This window comes from Chionomys nivalis, chromosome 5 (genome assembly GCF_950005125.1).
Source record: "Chionomys nivalis chromosome 5, mChiNiv1.1, whole genome shotgun sequence".
Taxonomy (NCBI): domain Eukaryota; kingdom Metazoa; phylum Chordata; class Mammalia; order Rodentia; family Cricetidae; genus Chionomys; species Chionomys nivalis.
Window position 1 is genome coordinate 82,903,216 of NC_080090.1, and position 23,293 is coordinate 82,926,508.

Consider the following 23,293-nt stretch of genomic DNA (forward strand, 5'->3'; position numbering starts at 1 on the left):
TGGTGGCACTTGGGAAGGAGAGGCAGGCACAGTTCTGTGAGCTCAAGGCCAGCCTGGTCTACACAGTGAGTTCCAGGCTAGACAGGACTACATGGTGGGATCCCCATCTCAAGAAATCAGAAATCAATAAAATACAAATAAGTAAGTAATCAAGGTGGAATGTGATTGAGGAAGACATCTGGCATCAGCTTTTGACCTCTGTATGCAGGCACACAGGCATGGGTACCTGCACACTAATGTGTAGGACAAACTCGTGTACACACACACACAATTAAAATTATAAACATTTTTTTTTTTTTGAGATGGGGCTTCTCTGCATAGCCCTGGCTGTCCTCGAACTTACTCTGTAGACCAGGCTGGCTTTAAACTCAGGGATCAACCTGCCTCTGCCTTCCAGGTGCTGGGAGTAAAGGCGTGCACCACAGCCTCCAGACTTTAAATCAACTTTTAGAAAGTCCAGCCAGTGTTCTTGACTGAGCCATCATCTCTCTATTCCCCTGTATTTAAGAATCTCTTAACTTTGGGCCCATGGCCAAGACTATTGATGTTCCCACAGGTTGACCTGAATTTTGCAAATCATTGCTGCCAACCCTCTGGGGGATGAAGGGAGGAGTTAGCGCAAGCAGGAAGCTGCAGAACCCCCTCTCAGTTTCATCTATGTGCCCAGCCCACTGGCAGTTGGCCACACCCAGTTGTCACTTCCCACAATACACAATAGGCTGCGTCTGTCTGTGGAGGAGTAGAATAGGATCTTATGTAAAACATGCGCTTTGGGGAGCAAGGGTGAGGCAGGAGGCTGGCATGGGGTGGAGTTCAGTTGCCTAGCCAAAATCAATGATCTTCAGGAAGCCAACCTGTTCTCCAAGGCAGAAGGCTCTGTGCCTGCCCCAGAGGCTGGGGACACGGGGCAGGAATGATCACTGTGTTTCCCTTTGTGGCTAAGGGTCCCCTCCCATTAGCTCCTTTGCTGGAAGAGCAGAAGCTTCTTTCGGAATTCCTCCCCATCCCCCGAACTCTGGCTCGCTGGGTCACTATGAGCAACAGGGACTTGTGTGGGTTCAGAAACCACTCAGTTTTCCTTTTGGGAAACAGAGCAACAAAAGTTGATCTTGGCTTCCTGGCTGTATAGGACGTTTTCTAATCATAGATGGCATCAAGGAGTGGGCCAGACACACAGGAGTGTACAGAGAGACAGACAGATGACAACACAGAATGGCTGGAAGGGTAAATCAGTGGCAGGCCACATGCTTAGCATGCACAAGGTGCTGGGTTCCATTCCAAGGGTAGTGGAGAAGACAGCTTCCCGAAGACTGGAAAGCAATGACCTAGTGATAGCATCATGACCATCTCAGAGCTGGTTTGCTATATGAGCTTTTCAGTATGTGTACATTTCTGTCTTCTCTCCGTACATGACAACGAAATGAAACATGTCCATCCCGTACCACACACAGGGAGTCCTGAGTCCTAGGGAAGGCTTGCAATATGTGAATGACAGAAAGTGGGTACTTTGGTGGTGCAGGCTGATTGAAGCCCAGCCCTGTCCTGGTGAGTCTCTCCCATCCTGTGAATGTCCTCATTTCATAAAGAGGCTATCACCGAATACCAGGGATGATCTAGCAAAGAATGCCCTGAACAGTAAGGACCTCGGTACTGGGTGCTCAGTCAGTGCTGGTGTCTGCTCTTGACCACCTGTACCTGCCTTGAACCCTGCAGGCCACATGGAGGGTGGGAAGAAGAGAACATACTCCAAGGGACCATAAACTCCATAGAGCATTGTTCTCCCATGGGGCCCAGTTACAAAGGCCAGCCTCATATACCTACCCATAAACAACTTCCCACCCCTAAGAAAGCACCAGCAGCCGCAGGTCAACAGCCCGCTGGCAACACCTCTGCAGACAATGGTCATTCGAGTTTTATTTATCTTAGAACACACACATCCAATTCCAGAACAGAAATGTACAACATGAGGCTTAAATAACTTTCATATCCTATGTACAGTCATCGGAAGAGGTACAAAGCATATACACACCTTGAGCTACCGTGTCACGGGAGAGCGCATGAGCCAAGAGAGACCCTGCAGCCTGGGTAGGGGCAGCGGCTGGAAGAGCTGGGGGCAGGGCGGGGCACCAAGACATCAGTGGTCTTTTCTGACTTTCAGCAGTACCGACTTCCCACTGTTTGACAAAGTCTTAAGGACACAGGATTGAAGGAGGAAGGAGGAGGCAAAGGAAGTCAGGTGGGTGCTGGAGATGAAGAGGGGTGGGCACCGGGGACGGAACAAAGATGTCAAAGAAACAGAACTTGCCCTGCAGAGTCTCTTGCACTTAAGGAGCAGTGAAGAGTCGGGAGTCAGGAGGGGACGGCTGGGCTCAGGAAGGCTCAGTGGAGTCATTGGCCATTCTTCTAAGCAGCAAGCAGTTCCCAACTCGAAAGGACAAAGGGACGGATGCCACAGGTTTGGGCCACATGACAGGATGGAATTCACCGCTCCTGCAGGGCAGGTTCTGCCCACACAGACCAGCCAGGCTCAGCCAAGGGTGTGTGGCTGCACCCAGCCCAGAATCCAGGGGAGGTCCCCAGGAACTGGCAGGGTAGAACATAATGCCCCAATTTCACAGCAGCTTTCTGCCTGCACCTCCACCACAATGGGCAGCACGAGAATGCCCCCGGGAGACAGCATCCTCCCCGCGTGCGTGTGTTTGTGCTTTAACCTGCCCTTTGCCCAAGCCTGCAGCTGGGGTGAGGGTGGGAGGCGTATTCCAGATCCATAGCTGTCCCTTTTCAAGTAGCTGATGGTGGCACTCTGACCACATCAAGGGCTGGGCTGGGTCAGCCTCTCATTCTTTGCCTTCTCTCCCTCCTTGGCAAGCTCTAGAGGCTGATTCAGGCCCAGCCTTCCAGGACCTGGCCGCTGAGGGGTCAAGTCTCTCCAACAAGTGCAAACACTGAACTGGTTAATACTGGAATGGGTCCTGACCCAGGATTGTGCAGAGAAGGCCCAAGAGAGAGGGCAGTAGAGAAGTTCCATCCAGACGGAAGCCAATCAGCTTCGGAAGCATGGATGTGGACGTTAGTTCAGGAGATGGGAGCCTGGGTCCAGGCTCTTCAGGCTCAGTATGGTGGGGTACAGCTATACGTGGGTTTTTATAGGTCTGGGGTATGGGGGTCTAGGGAGGGCCCACAGCATACAGATGTGGCCTGGGACTCAAGTCTTAGGATGGGCACAAGAAGTAATATAAGTCCCAGAAGTACATGGGTGAGTCAGCCACAGGCATGGGCATCCCTAGTCTACCTTAAGACTCAGCCCATCTGGAAAAAGCCTCTTGGGCCCGTGTTTGCCCATATTGTCTACCCCGAGACCTGCTTTGTGCTCAAATCACAACCAGTTTGTGCTTCCAACACGTAGGACGCTTGTGCAATGAGTGGAGCTAGGGGCCTGCCCCTGACTGTGTGCCTTGGACACCCCGAAAGAGTGGGAAGGGATACCAACATTCCCAGAACACAGATCAGAATGACTCGGGGACAATGCGCTTAGAGCTCCGAAGGATTTCAAGTTTAGCCAATGACACTCGCTGGGACAGCACAGCAGCCCCGCCATGAGGTAGTGACCTATCAGAAATGGCAGAAGGGGCAATGACGGTGAGCACCTCTCGCAGGGTTGTAAGACCACACGCTTTGTACAAGAACTGGCCTTGCAGCTAGCTATACAGTACAGCACCCCAGGCTGGGGCAGCCCAGCCCATGGGGTCAGATCAGTCTCGCGTGTTTCTGGAGTTTGTAAACACTCATGCAGATGGGTTCTGGGTTTTCTTACAGGACATAAGGTCTAGGCTTTCCATTCAGGTGGAGAGGGGTGGAGGAGAAGACGTGGTCACTTCTGAGAGCTAAGACAGTTTCTTAGCATGTTCAGGATGAGCAGAGGAAGGAAGATCTCCGGTCATTGCAGACAGACTGTCCAGGTTCCAGCTGACCCGCTTTCCAGGCGTATCGTTCTGAATATCCACGTACCCAGACTTAACACCATGTCCGACAGGGGCCACCGACAGGCGGGATAATCTTAGTCTCTGATACAGCTCCGGGATGGCTCAGAGAGGGTCTGTCCTCAGCAGGGACCCTCCCATCCCTGGCCACATGGACAGGTACCAGTGTATGCGGCCACAGAGAGAGAAGAGCCAATTGCAGATGTGCTACGCTAACTATCCAAAGTCCTCAAGTTACCATGTCCTCTGAACAGAGCTGGGGTGCACGGCTCCCGGAACAAAGCCAGGAAGCATGAGATCAGTGAAGCAATGGAGTAAGTGTGGACCAGTTTAAGGGCAGGGGAAGCCAGGGGTGATGGATGGAGTGACCCCTCTCAAGGTCTAGACCTATAAATTCAGAGTTGTTCCTAAAGGGGGCGCCAGACACAGATTACACCTCATCCCTGCAGCTGAGTCCACAGCCCCGTGGGAGAAGCAAGGAAGGAGCGTGAGCCTCCTCCTGCTAATCTAAAAGGGAGGGCCTTTGGCCCAGGCTGGTTTTAAGGCTTGAAAATCCGTTTGTAGAATAACTAAAGGAAAAGAAGCAGTGGGGTCTTCCTGTCCCCATGAGGGCTGAAACATAATTAGCTGGGGAGTTAGGTTAGTAGCCTTACTACCCAAGCCGCTACCTAATGGACAGTCTACCAATCTGGACCACATAGGACTCTAGGGAGCATGGGTTCCCTGGTCTTGGACTGCTGGTCTTGGGTGGACTCTCTGACCTTCGGGGTCTGTGGGCACGAGGCCCATAAGGAAAAGACACATGTGAGCTGCAGGCATGGCTGGCATAAGGCTGCCCAGCATGATGCCAGGCCTCAGGATGGAGGAAGGCACTGCGGCATCAGGCGGCCTAGAGACCTGGACTATTCTAGAAGGTTTGCCGGGGTGGAGCAGAGCTGGGGCAAAGGCCAGAGCTGCAAAGGGTGGAAAGGGCCTTTCCCTCCTCTGCCCACCGAACAGAGGGTGGGGCAGGGGGCTGGAGCGCCAAAGAGAAGACTCCCCCATCACGAGTGCAGGGGAGAAGATGGGAAGAAACTTCAAGTCAGTTTCCAGGAGGCAACAACAAAACATAAAAATAAAAAACAATAAGTTAGATTAACTGCAGTATTGCTGACCTTCTCCCCAGAGGAATTGTCTAAGCAGCTCCACCGTGCCCTCAGCAGAGGATGCCCCAAGGAATGACTGGGCCCCACTGAGGTGGGTGGTTGGTGGCCATAGGGTTTTAGGGTCAGCTGCAGGACTCAGCTGCTTACATCTGTTTTCCATGGTTACCTGAGAACTACCTTGGTGGGCTCAGAGGCAGATGCAGTGGCTCCAGAGGTGGGGCTGGGAGACATGGAAGAGGCTAGCTCACTGAGGATAGATGGGCAGGAGGGCAGGAGGACTTCTTCTCCCTCCCAGTGCCACCCTGGGCTGAGGGCCCAGAGGAAGGGCAGGGCTGCTTCAGCAGGAGACAGTGTGACCTGTTGTGGGCAGGGCAAGGAACTGGGCGGGGGAAGGGATCGTGCCCTTTGGCTTCACAGCTTACTCCCTCCCCGGCCTCTCCTTTCTCAGGAGGCAGGGGAGGGACAGAGGGGCCAGTGAGAGGAAGCAGAGCAAGAGAAGGGCCACACCCTCTGTCCTCAGTGCACCTGGCTGGTCTGCTCAGGTCAGGCGACAGCTTCCCTTCCACGCTGTGTGGGCTGCCAGGTCCGAGGGTCTAGCCGCCCTCAGTCCTAACTTCAAGGGTGGGCCGCCGGTAGCCGTCGCATGCTCCAGAACTTCACTGTCAGGTCACTGGGGAGGACAGAGTGAGGATGCTCAGCCATTGACGCGAGCCCAGCCGGCTGCCCCCAAAAGTAAAGGCTGGGCAGACTCCCCACCTCCCTCATGTATGGCTGGGCTGAGGCAAATATTGCTCAGGAGCAGTGGGCACTGATGCACAGGGAAGGGTCTGGGCAAAGGGAGGGCCCAGGACATGGTCTCCAAGACCCTGCAGGACTGGCGTCCTGGGCTTTCTCGTTGTTTTGTTTTGTCCAGGCCTCAATGCCTCCCCCTCTGCTCTCCGCTACCTAGGGTTCTGTCCCACTGCTCATGCTCGCAAGGTGGGCTGTTGGTGCAATCTGTTGGGCCAGGCAGGGCACGGAGGGAGAATAAGAAGGTCAAGAGTAAAACAGTCTCATACCGTGAAGAAGCAGCTCAGATCGAGGTGGGGAAAGACAGGAAAAGGCAAGAGGGGAAGAATGAGAGAGGAAAGGGGAGGGCTGGAGAGGGGTCAGGGCAGGGTGGTGGCGCGGCCCTTTATGGCCAGGACTCGGCGAGGAAGGCAGGGGGTGAGTCCAGGGACGTAATTCCACAGCTTTACCCGGCAGTCACTATGGGGGGAGAGGTAGAGAGGCAGAGAGGAGAGGTAGGAAGAGATGGGAGGGGAGAGAAGGGGCATGGTGGGGACAAGGAGAGAAAAGAAGAAACCGGGCTGAGTAGTGCCCCTGGGGCTGAGAACCTGGCACTGCCTGACGGGGTGGGGGCAGAGCTGCAGCTAAAGAAGCAGAGGTTTAAAAGTGGCAGGGCAAGCCTTAGCTCCTGCATGGGTGAGAGAGAGAGATTGGGATTGCTGGGAGGACAAGTCCTGGCCCGGGGCCCAGGGGCTCCCTGATCCCTTGTCTAGTGCAGCACCCAGGACATTGGGAGCTTGGTGCTCAGTGAAGATGAACAGGAGGTTTAGAGAGGAGGGCTCTGTGGGATTCTGCTGGGTGAATCGGATCTGTGGGGACAGCTGCACCATACTGACTCTGGGAAGAGGGAGGGGAACAAGAGGCCCTCCTGCCCGGCACCCACCTGGAGGCTGTGAAGATGTGCTTGCTGTTGGTGCAGATGGCGTTGATGGGGCTGTCGTGGCCCTTGATCTCACCAATGGGTGTGAAGTTGTCCACATTCCAGACCTTGATGAAGCCTGCCCGACAGGCGCTCAACAGCATGGGCCGGCCAGGAACATAGGCCAGGGCACACACCCAGTCCTTGTGAGCATTGGGGATTTGCTGTGGGAGGGTCAGGGCTGATAAGGTGTAGAGAAGGGAGGGGGCCTGCTCGAAGGCCCCAGGAACACACACATCCCTCTTGCTAGAGGTGGAAGGATGCTACCTGGCTCCTGGCATCTACAGCTATTAGATGGACAGACCCCACATTCCCAGGCTGAGCTAAGTTGTGCCAGAGGACTCAAAGGCCCAGACGGGTCCTTCTGCACAGTTCCCACATTCAAACTTCTGAATCTGCCCTGCTGGAAAAGTCTTCAGCCTCCAGAAGAGCCAGGCTAAAGTCAAGTGCTTGACACAGGAGCTAGGGCTTGGTGGGGAGCAGGGGTCAGAGGGTCCCAGTGGAACCAACACAGACTGCAGGGAGAGGAGGGCGGGGACAGCAGGGAAGATGGCAGACAGCAGGCAGTCTTGGAGGGGCCCGGCTAAGGTCTGCCTGGGGTCTCGCCCTGGACCATCCCACCCCTCCCCTCCCCGAACCTGAATGAGCTCCTGCTGTTCCAGGTCCCACTTCTTGATGCCGTTGTCCCTGGAGCCACTGAACAGTATGTCTCCTTGGATGGCCAGGCATTCGATACCGTCATAGTGAGGGGGCTCAAAGTTGTGGGTTGGGCCGATGGTGCCCATCACACAGTCGCCCAGCTGGAACATCTGCAGAGGAGGAGGGCAGAGCCCAGAGAGGGGCATGTTTGGGGCAGGCCTTGAGCGCTGTTGGAAGAACACTGCCATAGTCTCACCCCCTCCATCTCCTTTTCATCCACAGAGTCCAACTATATCATAGAGAGCAAACCAAATTGCATATTTTGTATTTTTTCCTACTTATTTTTTTCAAAATAATTTATTTTAACTTTATTTTATGTGCACTGGTGTAAAGGTGCCAGCTTCCAGGGAGCTGAAGCTACAGGCAGTTGTGAGCTGCCATGTGGGTACTGGGAATTGAACCCAGGTCCTCTGGAAGAGCAGCCAGTGCTCTTAACCGCTGAGCCATCTCTCCAGGCCCCCTACTTATCATTTTAAGTGTCACATCATACTCCATTGAGAGGCTCTAACTGCAATCCTTACATATTTAGGTTGCTCACTTTTCACCATTTACAGAATAATTCTATGCCCTTGACCGATCATACACATCTTCCTGTTTCCTCTGAGATGCTCTCTCCAGCAGCAATTCCCAGAAGTCTCCCTGTTTTTTATATGTTCCCCAGGTAACAGGGGGTAAAGGTGGAATAGGCAGAAATAGTGAGAACAGCATCGTTCAGGTCTCAGAGGAGGGGCTCCAGTCAGACCCCAGCTAGTGTCAAGGCAGTTACAGCTACCTTCACATAGTGGTCCTTGGAGCCAGTCACCACGAGGTCATGCTGGTTCGAAGTCTGGGTGACTGTCAGGCACATCACTGTGCCAATGTGGCCGGTCAGTTTGCCGATGGGCTGGAACCTAGAGTGGGGAGAGGCCCAACCAGGGATAGTCGGTTGGAGGGGCACCTAGGTTAGAGCAGGGGGATGGAGGAAATCTGGCCTGGAATAGACACAGACTACTTTCTCCCCTTCAAAGCAAGATCAAGGACCAAGGTTTTCAGAGGCAGGGGGAGAGGGGGCAAGCGCATAGACTGGGGAACTGGAGGCACAGTTGAGGTCCAGCCCACACTGGAGTGGTCCACACTATGCTGAGGCCTGTGGACCTTCCCTGGGCCTATTCTCCTGACATCTCACTGACCTGTTAAGCTCCCAGATCCGGACAGCATTGCCAGAGGCCACATACAGCATGGTGCCTGAGGGGCTGAGGGCCATCTGGTTAATCTGATGCTCGCCCTGGGCACTGGTGATGGCTCGTGTGGATGTGGCTATGCAAGCATCTCCTGAGATCACCTGGCCTGAGGACCTACTCAGAGAAAAGAAAGCAAAGCCAGAGGTCACAAGAGGCTATTCACGCAGGCCGGAAAAACAAATAAACTTCACTGGGACTAGCTCGGAAAAGTCACTTCTCCCAGGATGTCTTCTCTATGCAGGCCGAACAACCTCCCCTGGAAGCTGGACCAAAGGGAGAGCTACACTCTAGCCAATATGTCTCTATGACCCATTGGGGTGCATGGGCAGTTTGCACAGATTGTAAGAGTCAAGGAACAGGCTTTGAACCTGGTTCATGTAGAAATCACTTAACTTCTCTGAGCCTCAGTTTCTTCATCCATTGAAAGAGGTGATAATATTCATTTTGTGTATGACCCCTCCCCCAGACTTCATTAAAAAAAAATAGCTTTAGGTCCACAGCAAAACTGAGTAGAAGGTAGTTTTCCCATCTATCTCTTTCCCTCCCAAAACAGCCATGGTCAACACCCCACACCCCAGCCTTTGCTACAACAGGCAGACCTACAATGGACACATCACCCAGGCTCATGACACACAGTGGGGCTCATTCTAGGTGGTCTACATTCTATAGGGCCAGTCAAATGTGTGACATTCTCTGTGACTACTGCATTGTGCTGAGTAAGTTTGCAGCCCTAAATATCCTGTGTTCGCTTTTCAAGTATCAGACTAAACAATCTATGGCTTCTAATGCACACATAAGGACAAAACCTGACTTCTGGAGAGTCTGTCCCTGCTGAGGACAATGGTAGGTGGCTGGCTTTGGAGGCTGCTGCCTCCTGCTGGTGTTTCGGATTCCTAGGGCTATGTGCAGTCTATCTCAAACCGTAGATCTTAGAGGACCAAGGTAGGGAGGGGCCAGGCAGGTCAAAGGCTCACTAACCCACTATTCAGAAACTGTCCCCTAAACCACCTTGTCCTCTGGAGTCAAAGTCACTCTATGGGCCAGAAAGGGCCTTTGTGCCCGTCTAATCAGGCTGAGCCATGATTAGTGCGCACCTACACCAGGAAGCGCTTTTCTCAAACCCGGTCCTGTGAAGCAGGAGAAGGTAGCGAAATACTCACGTGAGGGTCCGAATGCACTTGGCCGAGTCCCGGATGTCCCACACTTTGATGTAGGAGCTGGACACAGAGAACACCAGCCCGGAATGGCTGCAGTATTTGATAGAAACCACGTTGTTGGGGTGACCCTTGAGAGCTGCGATCTCCTGCCCTGTTACCAGGTTCCACATCTTGCAGCTACGGTCTGCCAGAGACAGGGAAACAACTATGGAGAGGAGCTGACATCAGGAGCCAGGAAGCTCCCGCAAAGGAGGGGGGGTCCCACTTGGTAGGGAGAGACATCTCGGAACTCTAAGTCTGAGAGAGAAGCATGCATGCATGTGCAATCTCATAAAAAAAAATAATAAAAATAAAAAACTCAGGAGACGCAAAAGGGGCTGAGAACTTTAAGTAATGGTGAGTTCTCTGGTCCTTGCTGAGGTGTCCTGGGCTGAAAGAAAATTGCTACAAATCCACTACTTACTACATGACCAAGTAGCAAGCAAACATGGGGAAACTTGAAACCAATCAAACACACCTCAGTGGACAGCTATCCCTTCTCCTGTGTGGATAAATGTATGTGTGTCATATATACGTATACATATATTTGTATATGCACACACAGGCCCCTATTATGCATGCATGCTACAAATTTGTTCTTTCTTCTGGTCAAGTCTTTAACTTTTTTGTTGTGATCAGTTGTAGGACTATGAACTCCCGCTGCTGAGACCAGAGGCACTGACAGACAGATGCAGTGGCAGAGATGATGTGGGTGCCGGGTAATATGAGGAGGAATTGGTGGTATCAGAGAGCGGAGATGCTGGACTTCAGAAAAGCATCCCAAAATGTCTAAAGGAGGAGGTGGGCAGGGAGAGCCAGTGAGATCATGTGGGAGGGTAGGCTCAGTCAGGAGTGTACTGACTAAGACCCTGAACCAAGGCAAAAGACAAGAGGCAAGCTCTCCGCATAGCCTCAACCCTTGGGGGGGATCTGTGCGCTGCTGCCTTCACAGCCCGCTCTGGAAAAGGAACGTGCAGTGAGAGAACCTAGCCCCACTGGCCCCTCAAGTCTCCACGCACCTTTGGAGCCCGTGAAAAGCAATTCATCGGTGGCATCCAGGCAGAGGATAGGCTTGGTGTGGCCCTCGGCCATGGAGACACACTGCAATGGTGCCGTCCGTGCTCCCTTTGCTCCGCCAATGGGGGTGATGATGCCCCTTCCCAGGAGAGAGGGAAAGAGGATATGCCAATCAGCCAAGGGGATCGTGGCCAGGCTGACTGAGGCACACATGACAGAGGGGTCTGGGCTGAGAGGGGACAGTGAATAATGAGAGGTTCAAGGACTGCTGGCAAAACTCCACCAAGGTCTGGGAGCCAGAAAGAGCTGCGGTTGCCATCCTCAGACTGCCGGAGAAGTCCATGCCAGGCACACTGGAAGGAACGGGATCGGGAGAGGCTAGCTAACTTGAAGCCAGCGATAGGTATGCAGCCAGCCCTGCTGGGGCAGGACGGAGGCCCAAGTGCTAGCCCTGGCCTCTGTAGCTCCCCTCAGTCTACATGCTTCTTCGACAATCAAAACTGGGGGCAGGCGAGAGGAAAGATGTGCATACAGGTTGTCACACTCCCCAGACTTCATTTGCCAGCCAGTGATCTAGGGCTGGCAGTAGTGAGGCAGACGGGTACCTACACAGAGCCACATGAGTTGGGCCAGCATGGTCAGACCTGTGCCGGTCATTTACAAAGGGATAAATCAGGGCTGGGCACACAACTGCTATCCCAGCACTTGGTAAGCTCAAGCTGGAGACGGCTGTGAGCGTGCCGCCAGACTGGTTTATATAAGGAGCTCAAGGCCAGCCTGGCACATATAGGACAACCTGTCAAACACAAGCAAACCAGCCAACAAACAAACAAAAATCCCCTAAAAACTCCAGGGGACTGCAGCCCAGCTTGGGGCTGGGATGCCTGAACCTCTCTGGAGCAAGCCTGCCTGGGCCTGGAATGGTACCTGCTTGTTCTGCACAATGCCCTGGGAGCAGGAATAAGGATGAGGCAAGGAAGTATGAGAATTCTGCTATATCTACCTTTTGGAGTTCTGGGGGTGATTTTGTCTTTCTCAGGAAGGTCTTTAATGATGAGACCCAACTAGGTTGCATCAAAAGCCACATTCTAGCTCTTTAAAGAGAACGCTGTTGCGTACAGTGGCACAATGGCCGGGGGTGGAGTTACTGAGATGACTGACATGCCACTTGTAGCATTCTTGCACGGTCTTGCAGACTTGCCTTGGCTAGGTGCAACACCAGGACACTGGTCAGACATGCCCACATGCCAGAAAAGCGCATGCATAAATAGCTCCCTACTTTCGCTGCCAGCTTGTGATGCCAGTTTGGGCTGAGTTAGGCCAAGACCGCCATGAAAATGTATCGAAAGGAGTCGGTGATCTAAAAGGCTGGTATATTACTAATAGCATCTATTGGCAAGGCCTCATTGCACAGGATAAATCAGTGGTGCTAACCACGGTATGGCAGAGTATGGTAAGCAGAGAGCATACCTGGAGAGCTAGAGGGAGCTCTTGGCCTTTGCACAAGAGCCTTCTGCTGGCCAGGGTCCTAAGCCTTACCCCTTGCTATGAGGGCTCTGTGCTCAGTAGGCTCGAGGGACCAGCCTCTGGTCGTCCTGTGGGCTGAAGGGTAATAGACACCCACAAGCTGTGTGCTAAGAGATATAAGCAGGAAACTGTCCCCCTGGGTGCCCCTCAGAGCTGAAGTTTGCAAGACTCACCCACCAACACAAGCTAAGTTACAAGAACCGCAAGCACAGCCACCATAGCGAAAGACACTCGATAAAGACTAGCAGGCTCCCAAGGTCCTTGCGATACCTCTGCTTCCACTCCAGTCCAACCCAGGCTTCCATGTCCCTCCCCACCTTGCCCGGGGCAGGAGGGAGAAGAGAACAGGGCCAGCCACAAGCAGCTGTACCCTCCCCGACCACAAGCCCCTTAGCTCTAGCCAGGCATGGCATAGTCTGAGGCCACGGGGTCACCATGAGAGGAAGGAACCATGGGGCAAGAAGTGGTCTCAGGAGGGCCATGGATGTGGAAGAGGCGGGGGGCTAGGAGAGGAGGGGCGGCATGCTGAGGACAGGGGGTACAGGCAGGAGGGGCTGGTGAAGCATGAGGCAAAGAGAGAAAGAAGAGAGAGCAAGAAAGGGAATCAAACATGAGAGACATTCTGTGTGTACCTCAGGACCTCCGACAAAGAGGAGTCGCTGTCATCAGACCTGGGAAGGGCAGAAAATTAGCTGGATTAGGGGAGAGAGGAAAACACACATAGGAATGGCGGTAGCGGCAGCAGCAGCAGCAACAACAGAGCAGGGAAGTCAGAGGGCGGTTATTCTCTTCAGGGAAGGCAGAGAGAGGCAGGGGAAGAGGGCCTTTGGGGAGAGTGGTGGGGTTGGGGTGGGGACAGACTGTCCTGGGAGCTGGGAGAGTCCCCCAGCAGCGGACCACCAGGGAATCTCTCAGCTAGCAGGGTAGGGGTGAGGAGAGGGCCATAGGAGGTGTGGGAAGCCAGCCCACTCTTGGGGAGATGGTTCCAGGGCTCTTTGCTAGTTCCAAGCTCTCTGGTTGGCCCACTGTGTAAGCTGGGGCCAGCTGTACCACCTGGGCAATGCTCAAGCCTGTCCAAGGACACAAGAAGGCCCCACTGCTCTTTTCCTCCCTCAGACCATGTCTAGAAGTTAACTCTGTGTTGCGTGTAGGTCCCAAGACTGGAGCACTGGACAGGACCAAAGCCTGTAGACCAGGCTAGGACGGGCAGAGTCCTGTTCCAATTTGTGGGGGGTAGGAGAGGACAAAGTGCATCTAGTGGCACATGCCTGTAATCCTAGCGCTTAGGAGAGTAAATCAGAAGGATATGGGTTCGAGACTAGTCTAGACACATGGCGAGACCCTCAAAAGCAAAACAAAGAAATAAATAATAAACCAAGTGATCAATCAAGTCAATTGCATGGCACTGGGGAGGGGTGTATCAGGATGGGAGGGCCAGGCATAGCCACAGCTTCTTTAGTAGGAGCTGAAATGAAGTAAGCTTGGGCAAGAACAGTATCCAGGATGCTGACCTGCTGGGTCTGCCCCGCGTGGGTTTAGCACCTACGGAGCAGCATTTTGAGCCAGGAGAGGTTTCTGTGAGAGGGTGGGCAGAGCGGGAATCACATATAAAGGACAGGCAGTCTATAGTCTGGGGCTCCCCTGAAAGTCATAGCATCATTGCTCTTCATGGCAGGAAAGCTTTCAGGAGGAAAGAAGGGAGCCCTTTGGGTAACTATAGAGCCGAAGATGGCCATAGCGGGCTTGGGGGAAGCACAGAAATGAAACAATGAATGATGGGGTCACCCTGAAGGCAAAAATCCCATTGTCAGGCTTAGCTAGAGTCAGCAGTCCCAGATTCTGGGCCTCCTAGGCAAAGGCCCCTGGACTCTGCTTTGCACCACACTCTTATGCAAATCAGGGAAGACAGACAATTCTTGGGCTGGTTGACAGTTCCTATGGAATCATGCATATACAGCAGATCGCGAAGCAAGGTTGGGCACCGTCTGAATACAGGGATGTCTGTGAACAGAATGACCCTATAGCAATGACGGCCTAACCACAGGAGCTGTGAACACAGGTGGAGCTGAGCCCACCACATGGAGATGACTCAGAGGTCTCTGTCCACTGGACAAGTGCTCAAGGATTACCGGGGCCTTACGTAAAGCTTTTGCAATCAGTAGCTGGAGCTTAAGAAAGGGCTGCAGAGAACAGCAAAGACAGAAGCAGTTGGAAGGGGCATTCTAGAATACCCTCTGGTATGCTTGCCCCACGGCTACTGCTCCTGACTGTCCTACCCTAGGGATGTAACCTCCATCTTTTCCTTTCCTGGCACCCCAGCACGCTCGGGGGAAAGGAGAGACCCTTGATGAGTACAGAAAAGATGAAGAGTATCAAGGGCCTCATGACTCAGAGGAGCTGAAACAGACCGGCTGGAGTCTACCCGGTTGACCGGCCCCCACAGGCTCCCTCCCAGCCTCAGTGCCCTGCTTGGCTCTCCTCAGGCCTGCTCTTACTTGTCCAGTGCTGACCCCTGGCTCTGATTGCTGGTGAGACGAGAGAAGACGTTGCGGTCATTGCGGGGCCGAGTGGGAGGTGAGGATGGAGGTGTGAATCCCATGTCTGTGGATCTGGTAGATGAGAACACAAGGAGTCATCAGTGACCACACCCTTATCCACAAGTCCACCCAGTATTGGGTTTCCAGCTTCTGTCCCACCCCATGAAGCCCCAGGAGACAGGGCCTGTTGGGTAGTGACCTCAGAACTCCTTCCCTAGTAAAGAGCCTAGATGATGCTTTTTTCTATTTATTTAATTAATTAATTTTAATGGATGAGTGCTCTCATGTACACTTCCAAGCCATAAGAGAGCATTAGATCCCATTATAGATGGTTGTGAGCCACCACGTGGTTGTGGTTGCTGGGAATTGAACTCGGGTCCTCTGGAAGAGCGCCCAGTGCTCTTAACTGCTGAGACATCTCTCCATCCCTAGATGATGCTTTTTAAATATTTATCTTATTTTATGTGTGTGGGTGTTCTGCTGGCATTTATATCAGTACTACAATGTGTGTTCAGTGCCAGCAGAGGGCATCAGACACCCTAGAACTGGAGTTACAGGTGGTTGTGAACCCCTGTGGGAGCTGGGAGTTGAACCTAGGTCCTCTGGAAGAACAGCCAGTGCTCTTAACCACTGAGCCAATGTCTCTTCAGCCCCTAGATGCTTAAATCACACACTCATGGTGTAGCTGGAGTTTCATCTACTGTTTGAAGTTTGTTTCTTATCCCACAATCAATGCCCCTGGTCATTCTCTGTTTGGTTCTCAGGCTCACATGGGGCAGTGCAAGTTTTGTATAACTTGGTGTGTGTGCTTCCAGCTGAGGCTGTTCCCACCCTGATCCTGGAAACAAGTGTCCTGGGGACGCTCCAGTTACTGCCTTTGTTTATTAGTGCATTTTTGTGTTTCTTAGTGATGGTTTTGATTTGTTTGTTGACACATGAGCTCACTAAGTAGCCCTGTCCGGCCTGGAACAAACTATATAGACCAGAGTGGCCTTGGCTTTGCAAGGCTTTGACCTGGCCTCTGTCTGGATGCTAAGATTACAAGTGTCGGCTACCACGTCCAATTATATGGAGATTTTGATTCCTGAAACAGTTCCAAAGCACACTGCAACAGTCCTCTCCCACACTGCTAAGCATTAGAAAGCTGAGACAGATCAGACAAGCTTCGTTGGGGCCTGGGTTACAGTGCCATGGCTGAGCTCAATACTGTCAATCTGATTACAGTAACTAAGGTCTTTCTTTAAACAAAATGATGTAGACATCATTGGAGACATGATCAGTTCCTAGGGGAGCCTGGCCCTCCATATGGAGGGAATATTCCCTAAGAGCAGTTCTGGCTCTGGTTTACTGACTCAGTGTTCAGAACAAGCTGCAGGAGCTGAACTGTGAACCATGAGAACTGTCAGTTCCTTCAAGGAAGAGTCTGTGACCTCGGTGGCCTATCCAATCCCCTCTGGAAAGCCACTATTACACTCCTCTCCCTTTGGATCGGTTTAGTCCTCAGACTGCAATTTCAGTGTGCTCTGAGTTCACAGATGAAGGCTGTTAGGCTGCACGTATAGCTATATCCTCCCAACTCCTCTCAACCAAGGCAACTTGCAAGCCAGAGCTATGGGCAAAGAGGGAAGACTGGGGTGTGGATCAGGCTCTTCTCCTGCCTCTCACAGGTTGCTACGATCACACTGAGCCCGGATACCTCACCATTTAGCTGTGAAGATGGAGTATATGACCACGGTGACATAAAGGGCTGCACTAGCAAGTGTATGTGATGATCCACAGAGAAGATGCTCAGAGCCATTCATGCCCCTGAGGACCGGACAGTGACTTGTGCAGATTCTAGAATGTATTTTCTCACCTGATAGGCTGCCCCCGGTCATAAGACTTCCTTCGGGTCAGAGGGGATGTGTCCGTGGTACCTCGAGACTGCCGAGGGCTAGAAAAGAAGGGTCCAGTGAATCCAAGACCTAATTTTCTGCCCACATTGACCCATGACCCGGATCCCCCTCCTTACAAAGTGCTGCCTCGGGTGGGCAGGCTGACAGTGCGTGAGACCTTGTCCCGGTAGTAGGGGTCTCTGATAGAGAAGCCCACTCCATCCTCTTTGATCTCAACGAGGGAGGCCAGGGACTTGGTGATGTTCTTGGTGGAACTATCCAGTGGGGGTCCCAGGCATTCCGCAGACACAGCCTTCATTTGGACAGATAGCTTAGGCTCACCCTGGGAAAGGAAGGATGAGTGGGCCAATTTGCCCAACTGATGGACCATAAAGTAAGACCTGGGCTTGATGACACAGCCCCCACTATTCCAAGTACAGGGGAGGCTGAGATTCGAATCTAAAAAAGTCGGGAACAGAAGATCTAGTTCAGTGTGGGCTTAACCTCCAGTATGGAAGCAAACACATGAGAAGTGGGTAAATCCTGAGGAAAATGATACTGCCTGGCCTGAGGGAGATTCGCTGGTGGAAGCCCTTAGACTGTGCAAACCACATAGTATCCACCAGACTGACCTAATCAGATCATTCTCACTGCTCAGTCTACAGTCTCCTATAGCCAACTTTAATAAGTCTTGAGCGCTGGCTCATTCTTATCACTAATCTGTCAATCTGTCACCATTAAGAAAACTTTCTCACTGTTGACTTCCATGCGGTTGAACAAATACTGCAGGGAAAATAACTAGGGATCTAGATCCGGCTTTGACACAGAGTCTTGGGTGGGAGGGAGACGTTCTGTAAAGCAGGGTCTCTGGGTATAGTGATCTCACTAGGTAGAGAAGACACAGGCTGTCAGCGGGTCTAGTCATTTCTCCCACGGTAAAAAGAATGGGTTGCCTGGTTACATAGCAAATTCTAGGTTGGTGCGCCCCCCCCACCCCCAGTTCCAGGTGTGATCCTTCTTGGCATCTCCATTTCTTCTATGGACAAAACTGAATTAGGGCTAGAGGCATGGAACTACAGTCACGGGGATCAGGATGTAAGGAGTTTGCCCTACTAAACCTACAGCCTCATTTCCAACAGGACTTACCTTGAACTTGAAGTCATCATGGCTGGTGGAGCCTTTCATGGTGAATGACTGGGAAAAGCTGAGGAATAAAGAAAGCAAGGAAGTTTAGAATCATGATAGTTATACTGTATCTCTCTAGGATCTAGCTATATGGGTCTCAAAGAGCCTGCAAATCTGAGTTTGGCCCTGGGGTCCTATGGGACCCCTCCTCCATCCCCAGGTGCATGCTGGGAGGCTACTGCCTCCCTGCTTGAAAACTCACCTTCCTTCAGAGAACTCGGAGACTTCCTCATCTGTGCTGGCATAGCCATTCTCTGAGGGGGTGGAGGAAGGAAGGAGGAAGGTGGATGAGAGACCCCATCAGAGTACGCGGAAACGGGACACAGCCTTTCTCTAGCATCTCACCCTCTAGATCAGACCAAGACTTCTGAGGGAGTTCTGAGGCAGGGGAGTTTGGGGAGCTGGAAAGCCCTCTCCACAATGAAGCTTTACCCTGCTGCACATTGTAGATGAGGGCCTGCAGCTCGGGGTGTGCCTCGGCCTTCTCACGCAAAGCGTCCAGGAGCAGGTGGTTCTGCGAGGAGCCCGTCATGTCTGTTTGTCTCAGCCGTCCTTCCAGCAGCCGGATCTGAGCTTCCTTCTGGGCCACCTGTAGACCCTGGGGCCAAAGAACAAGATCAGGTGTACTCCTCCTGGCCTACGGTTGATGTTGTAGCCCTTCACACACACACACACACACACACACACACACACACACACACATTAGTGAAGGCCACCCTAGCATATACTCCGTTATGAGTAGACTTACAATCCCTCATTCAATGGAGAAGTCCCAACCTCTGTTACCTGAAAATGTGAATGTACTTGGAGACAGGTCCTTTAGAGTGGGAACCAGGATAATATGAGGTCACAGGTGTGGTCCCTAATACAGTATGACTAGTGTCCTTATAATAATAGATCATGACAAGCCACACAGAGGAAGGATCATGTGGAGACATGGGAAGAAACAATGGCCATGGAGAGAGGCTTCAGAAAAACCACCCGGCTAACACTGGGATCTTAGGCTTAGGAAACCTCTGTTGTACCAGCCGCCCCATCTGTGACATTTCGTCATGATACCCCAGCACACTGAGACAGCCCCCTAAGACAGAAAGAAATACCAAGAAGCCACTGGGGGGGTCTGGCTAAGAGTTGGGCAGGATGGCCTCTCAACCTCTTTCCAGTTAACTATATGGACACTAGCTGGCGTCTGTCCCCAAGACTCAGACCCTAGGACAGGAAGAAACATTCTCTGGTCCCTGAGGAGAGAGGCCCAACGACTCCCTGTGTTCTGGTAGGCCAAGGGTGGAATGTAATTTTTGTTTCCTGTTCCTCAATCCCTAACGTACACGCATTTTCTCCTCTGCCTCCAACAGACCCAAGCCCGGTCCTGCTGTGGACGGGCCTGGCCACCTATAACTGAAGCCAAGCCTATACGTGCAGCATTCTGTGCAGCCAGCTGCAAGCCTTGTATTGTCAGTGCTCCGGTTTTATAGCCGTAGAACCTGAGGTTTGCAGGTTCAGTAGCTTGTCCCAGCCTGTAAATGACGCAGGTGGGAAGGAGCCAAACCCGTGGGCTTCACCACCAGGGTACACAGTGCATGCCCAGTTCCAGGGGAGCCGCCAGCTCACCTTGTCAATGGATGCCTTGAGGAAGTTGTCTAGGAGTAGGCGGGCTTCAGCTAGCGAGCAGGAGCTAATGACCACTGACGTATCTGTTGAGTCCAGCTCCTCCTTTTTGAGACCAAAAAGCAGAAACACCCATCACACAGGGCTGCCAAGCCCACTTCACTGCTACCACCCCACCCAGCCAGACTGTCCTGCGGGTACCTTGGTTTCCTCCAGCTGCATGATGGTGGCTTGGCAGTCAGTGATGCTGTCATTGATGTAGTCAATGTTGGCTGCCAACACTTCGATCTCCTCAGCCAGCTCCTGTAGCCCCTTCTCCTCTTCGGGGCTCTCAGCCTGCAGCCGCTCCCGCTTCCTCCGCAGAGCCTCTTGTAGGAGGAATAGCTCCTCCCTTTTCTGTGGGGATGGGGAAGGAGGATAGCGCTGGAGGAGACATCTCACACCTAGGCAAGCCCTGCCCACAGCTCTTACACCAAGTCACCCTCTGTCTGGGATCATCCAGAGGTCAGATCGGGCATGAGGAGCAGAGGTGGAGACGGGAAAGAGTGAGGAGCCAGAGAAGTGACACATGACCGGACAGGTGGAAAGTGGGGTGGGAGAGATGAGAAAGGAGGCCCCACCTTTATGAGCCGCTCCATGTCAGCTTCCAGGTTGACAATGGTCATCCTCTGCATGACAATGTCGATGATCCTCCGTTCCAGGGACTGCCACTTGAGTCTTGCCGCCTTACTAAAGCTTTGGCTGGCCCCCTTCTTCTGGAACTTTTTCCTGGGAGGCAGAAGCAAAGGGGCTTTGGCTGACTGCTCTGAACCTCTGAAGCTCTACTGAGCTCCTACACAGACTGTGAAACAGACGGCCCAGGCACCAGAGCACTTCCCGGACCGTCACACTTCTGTCCTGCTCACACTCCCGTCCTGCTCACAGGGCCGCTTACACTGCTCACACTCCCGTCCTGCTCACAGGCACTGCTCACACTGCTCACACTCCTCACCTGGCTGGGCGGGTGCCATTGACAGCAGCCGCGGGGTGGTCCCCCAGGAAGTGGTTGATCTTCCGGTTCCACTGGCGCACTATGCTGGAGACAGAGCGAGCTCCCGACTCAGCCTCAGACGAGGTAGTACTGGCAGACACCTCGGCCCCAGAATCCAAATTGGGGGGCTTGGATCCTACACGCCCAGCCACTCGCTCAGACATAGGCTTTGCCAAGCGCCTAAGTGCAGAGACCTGGGCAAAGTGAGGACAAGAAGAGGGGACCCAGTGAGCAAGGAAGAGTGGGGGACAAGAAGAGGGGACCCGGTGAGCAAGGAAGACTGGGGGATGAGAAGAGGGGACCGGGTGAGCAAGGAAGACTCTCAGAGGGATGAGAAGAGGGGACCCAGTAAGTAAGGAAGACTGGGGGACGAGAAGAGGGGACCCAGTGAGCAAGGAAGACCGGAACTTCAGGAAAGCCTGGCTCTTGGGCATTGGGAGAACAGGGGCAACTCTATATAGGCCTGAGCTTGGGGCTGTAAAGGGATAAGAAGTCTGTGATGTAAAATAAACACAAGAGATGCTCGTTCTCTCTCTCTCTCTCTCCTACTTTCTCACCCTCACGCTCTTGAAGGTGTATACACATGTGCACACCTGGATGTGCCTGTGCACACGTCCCCAAGCACATGGAGACCAGAGGCGGACACTGAGTGTCTTGCTCTATTTCTCCCCCTGTGCTTGCAGGCAGTGTCTGTCAATAAACCCAGAACTCTCCAATAAGCTAGACTGGCTGGCCAGCAAGCTCTGAGATCCACCTGTCTCCAGCATGCTAGTTTTTTTTTTATTATTCTTTTTTAATTAATATTTCCACCTGCTCCCCGTTTCCCATTTCCCTCCCTTCCTCCCAAATATTGCCCCCTCCCCCCACCCCCACTCCTCTTCTCCACCCCAGCATGCTAGTTTTTATGTGAGTGCTGGGGATTGACGCACAGGTCCTCAGGCCTAGATGGTGAGTAATTTACTGACTGGGTTATCTTTCTAGCCCCCCCCCCTTTTCCTCTTTTTTGTTGGTGTTGTTCTGTTTTTTTGTTTTTCAAGACAGGGTTTCTCTGTATAACAGCTCTGGCTGTTCTGGAACTCATTTTGCACTAGGCTGGCCTCGAACTCACAGAGATCTGTCTGTCTCCGCCTTCCAAGTGCTGACATCAAAGGTGTGTGCCCCCACCACCTGGCTTTTTTCCTCTTTTTTAAATGACCAGTCAGACACCGGGGATGGGACGTGTGTATTCTGCCCTCTAGGCTCAGCTCACTGTTGAAAAGTCATTTCTCACAGGCTACTACAAGTTGGCAAGACTGTGCTCACTGAACGGAAGGAGATCCAGGCCACACGTAGTAAGGGTTCGCCCTCCCTCTTATCGCTTTAGAGGAGTGCTTCTTGGGAGCCAGAGCTGCACCTGTCTATCCAGCTGGCCTGGTGAGAACACTCACCTCCTGGGTCTTCCTCCTCAGGACTATTTCCTGCTGGCGCTTCTGAGACTCCAGGGCCCGGATCTGAAACTGAAAGAAAAGGGTTGGGCCACATCCAGCTACCAACAACACTCTCGCTGTCCAGACAGAGCTGGAGACAGGCTGGGCGCTCTGCAGCGAAGAGCTCAAGACCTCGTGTGGGGTGATGCCCACACTGCCAAACTGTAGATAAAATGGATACTCGGATTTGCACCTTTCTACCAGTGGTGGCCGTGAGGCTAACTAACTCACTTGGTCTTACTTCCTACCACGAACACAAACCTGGACTAGAGATCCAGACTTCCTAGATTATTTCTCCGGTGCCTGAAGCTCCACGTGTCTGATTTTGTTGGTGACTTTGGAAAATTCATGTCCTTCTCTGGACTCAAGTTATTTTCTTGACATGCACGGGTTAGGACAGGAGTCAACATTGGCTCTGCCTTTCTGATTGGCTATACTGTGTTCCAAGCAAGGCTGTTGTCGCTTGGGCCGGTGGGAACTGGGGGTTGAAGGGTACTTGGTAGGCAAGGGGGGGCTGAAAGCTCCTGGGAGCTCTTACCTCCTGCCTCCGTTGCTCTTTCTTGAGCTGAGCGATCTCCCGGTTCCTCTTGGTCTCTACCAGCCGTCGCCGCTGCTGCTCCTCACGCATCTGTTTCATGAGGGCCACCTGGGATGGCAGAGCCAGCGGAGATGAGGCCAGGCTGGGCCAGAGTGGCCGATATGCCCAGTTATAGCTGGTTGTGAGGACACTGGTCAGGGAGGCAGCCCTCAAAGCATCACTGACTTGGAGGTCTGAAACCTAAGATTTCCTTCCCACTCATCCCAAGTGGGAAGCTAAGATACCTCAACAAGCTGTTAAAGAAGTAGCCTTGGCACTTAAAGTCTATCCCAGCCCCATTAAAAGCCACTATCCTCAGCCTGGCTGAGATTCCAGGGCCAGTCTTACAGCGACAGCAACACAATGAGAACTTGTTACAAGGCAGACCCCATCCTTAGGAGGCTCAGATGAGAAAGGCATCTCTCCTGTTTTACCAAGAAAGAAATGAGCCTTTAAGACAAAGTAAGAATCACAGAGTCAGGAAG

The 23,293-nt window shown here is 52.7% G+C and overlaps 1 protein-coding gene across 8 annotated transcripts in view; it reads right to left on the bottom strand.

The window, feature by feature from the left end:
• Positions 1 to 1,906: 1,906 nt before the first annotated feature.
• Positions 1,907 to 23,293, bottom strand: part of Kif21b (kinesin family member 21B) — a 47,401-nt gene continuing 26,014 nt past the window's right edge. For 2 of the 8 annotated variants that reach the window (XM_057769252.1, XM_057769251.1), the window contains exons 16-35: positions 22,770 to 22,877; positions 22,193 to 22,261; positions 20,727 to 20,959; positions 20,356 to 20,503; positions 19,937 to 20,131; positions 19,739 to 19,840; positions 18,560 to 18,725; positions 18,330 to 18,381; positions 18,089 to 18,146; positions 17,080 to 17,285; positions 16,924 to 17,001; positions 15,027 to 15,140; positions 13,164 to 13,202; positions 11,007 to 11,143; positions 9,952 to 10,132; positions 8,741 to 8,905; positions 8,344 to 8,461; positions 7,511 to 7,681; positions 6,837 to 7,036; positions 1,907 to 5,795 (exon numbers count right to left, since the gene is read on the bottom strand). In XM_057769252.1, coding sequence (XP_057625235.1) covers positions 5,741 to 5,795; positions 6,837 to 7,036; positions 7,511 to 7,681; positions 8,344 to 8,461; positions 8,741 to 8,905; positions 9,952 to 10,132; positions 11,007 to 11,143; positions 13,164 to 13,202; positions 15,027 to 15,140; positions 16,924 to 17,001; positions 17,080 to 17,285; positions 18,089 to 18,146; positions 18,330 to 18,381; positions 18,560 to 18,725; positions 19,739 to 19,840; positions 19,937 to 20,131; positions 20,356 to 20,503; positions 20,727 to 20,959; positions 22,193 to 22,261; positions 22,770 to 22,877 — 2,595 coding nt within the window. In that variant the 3' untranslated portion in view covers positions 1,907 to 5,740. Of the gene's footprint in view, positions 6,374 to 6,836; positions 7,037 to 7,510; positions 7,682 to 8,343; positions 8,462 to 8,740; positions 8,906 to 9,951; positions 10,133 to 11,006; positions 11,144 to 13,163; positions 13,203 to 15,026; positions 15,141 to 16,923; positions 17,002 to 17,079; positions 17,286 to 18,088; positions 18,147 to 18,329; positions 18,382 to 18,559; positions 18,726 to 19,738; positions 19,841 to 19,936; positions 20,132 to 20,355; positions 20,504 to 20,726; positions 20,960 to 22,192; positions 22,262 to 22,769; positions 22,878 to 23,293 lie in introns of all 8 variants that reach the window. The other 6 variants (XM_057769248.1, XM_057769247.1, XM_057769250.1 and 3 more) reach the window with 4 other exon arrangements.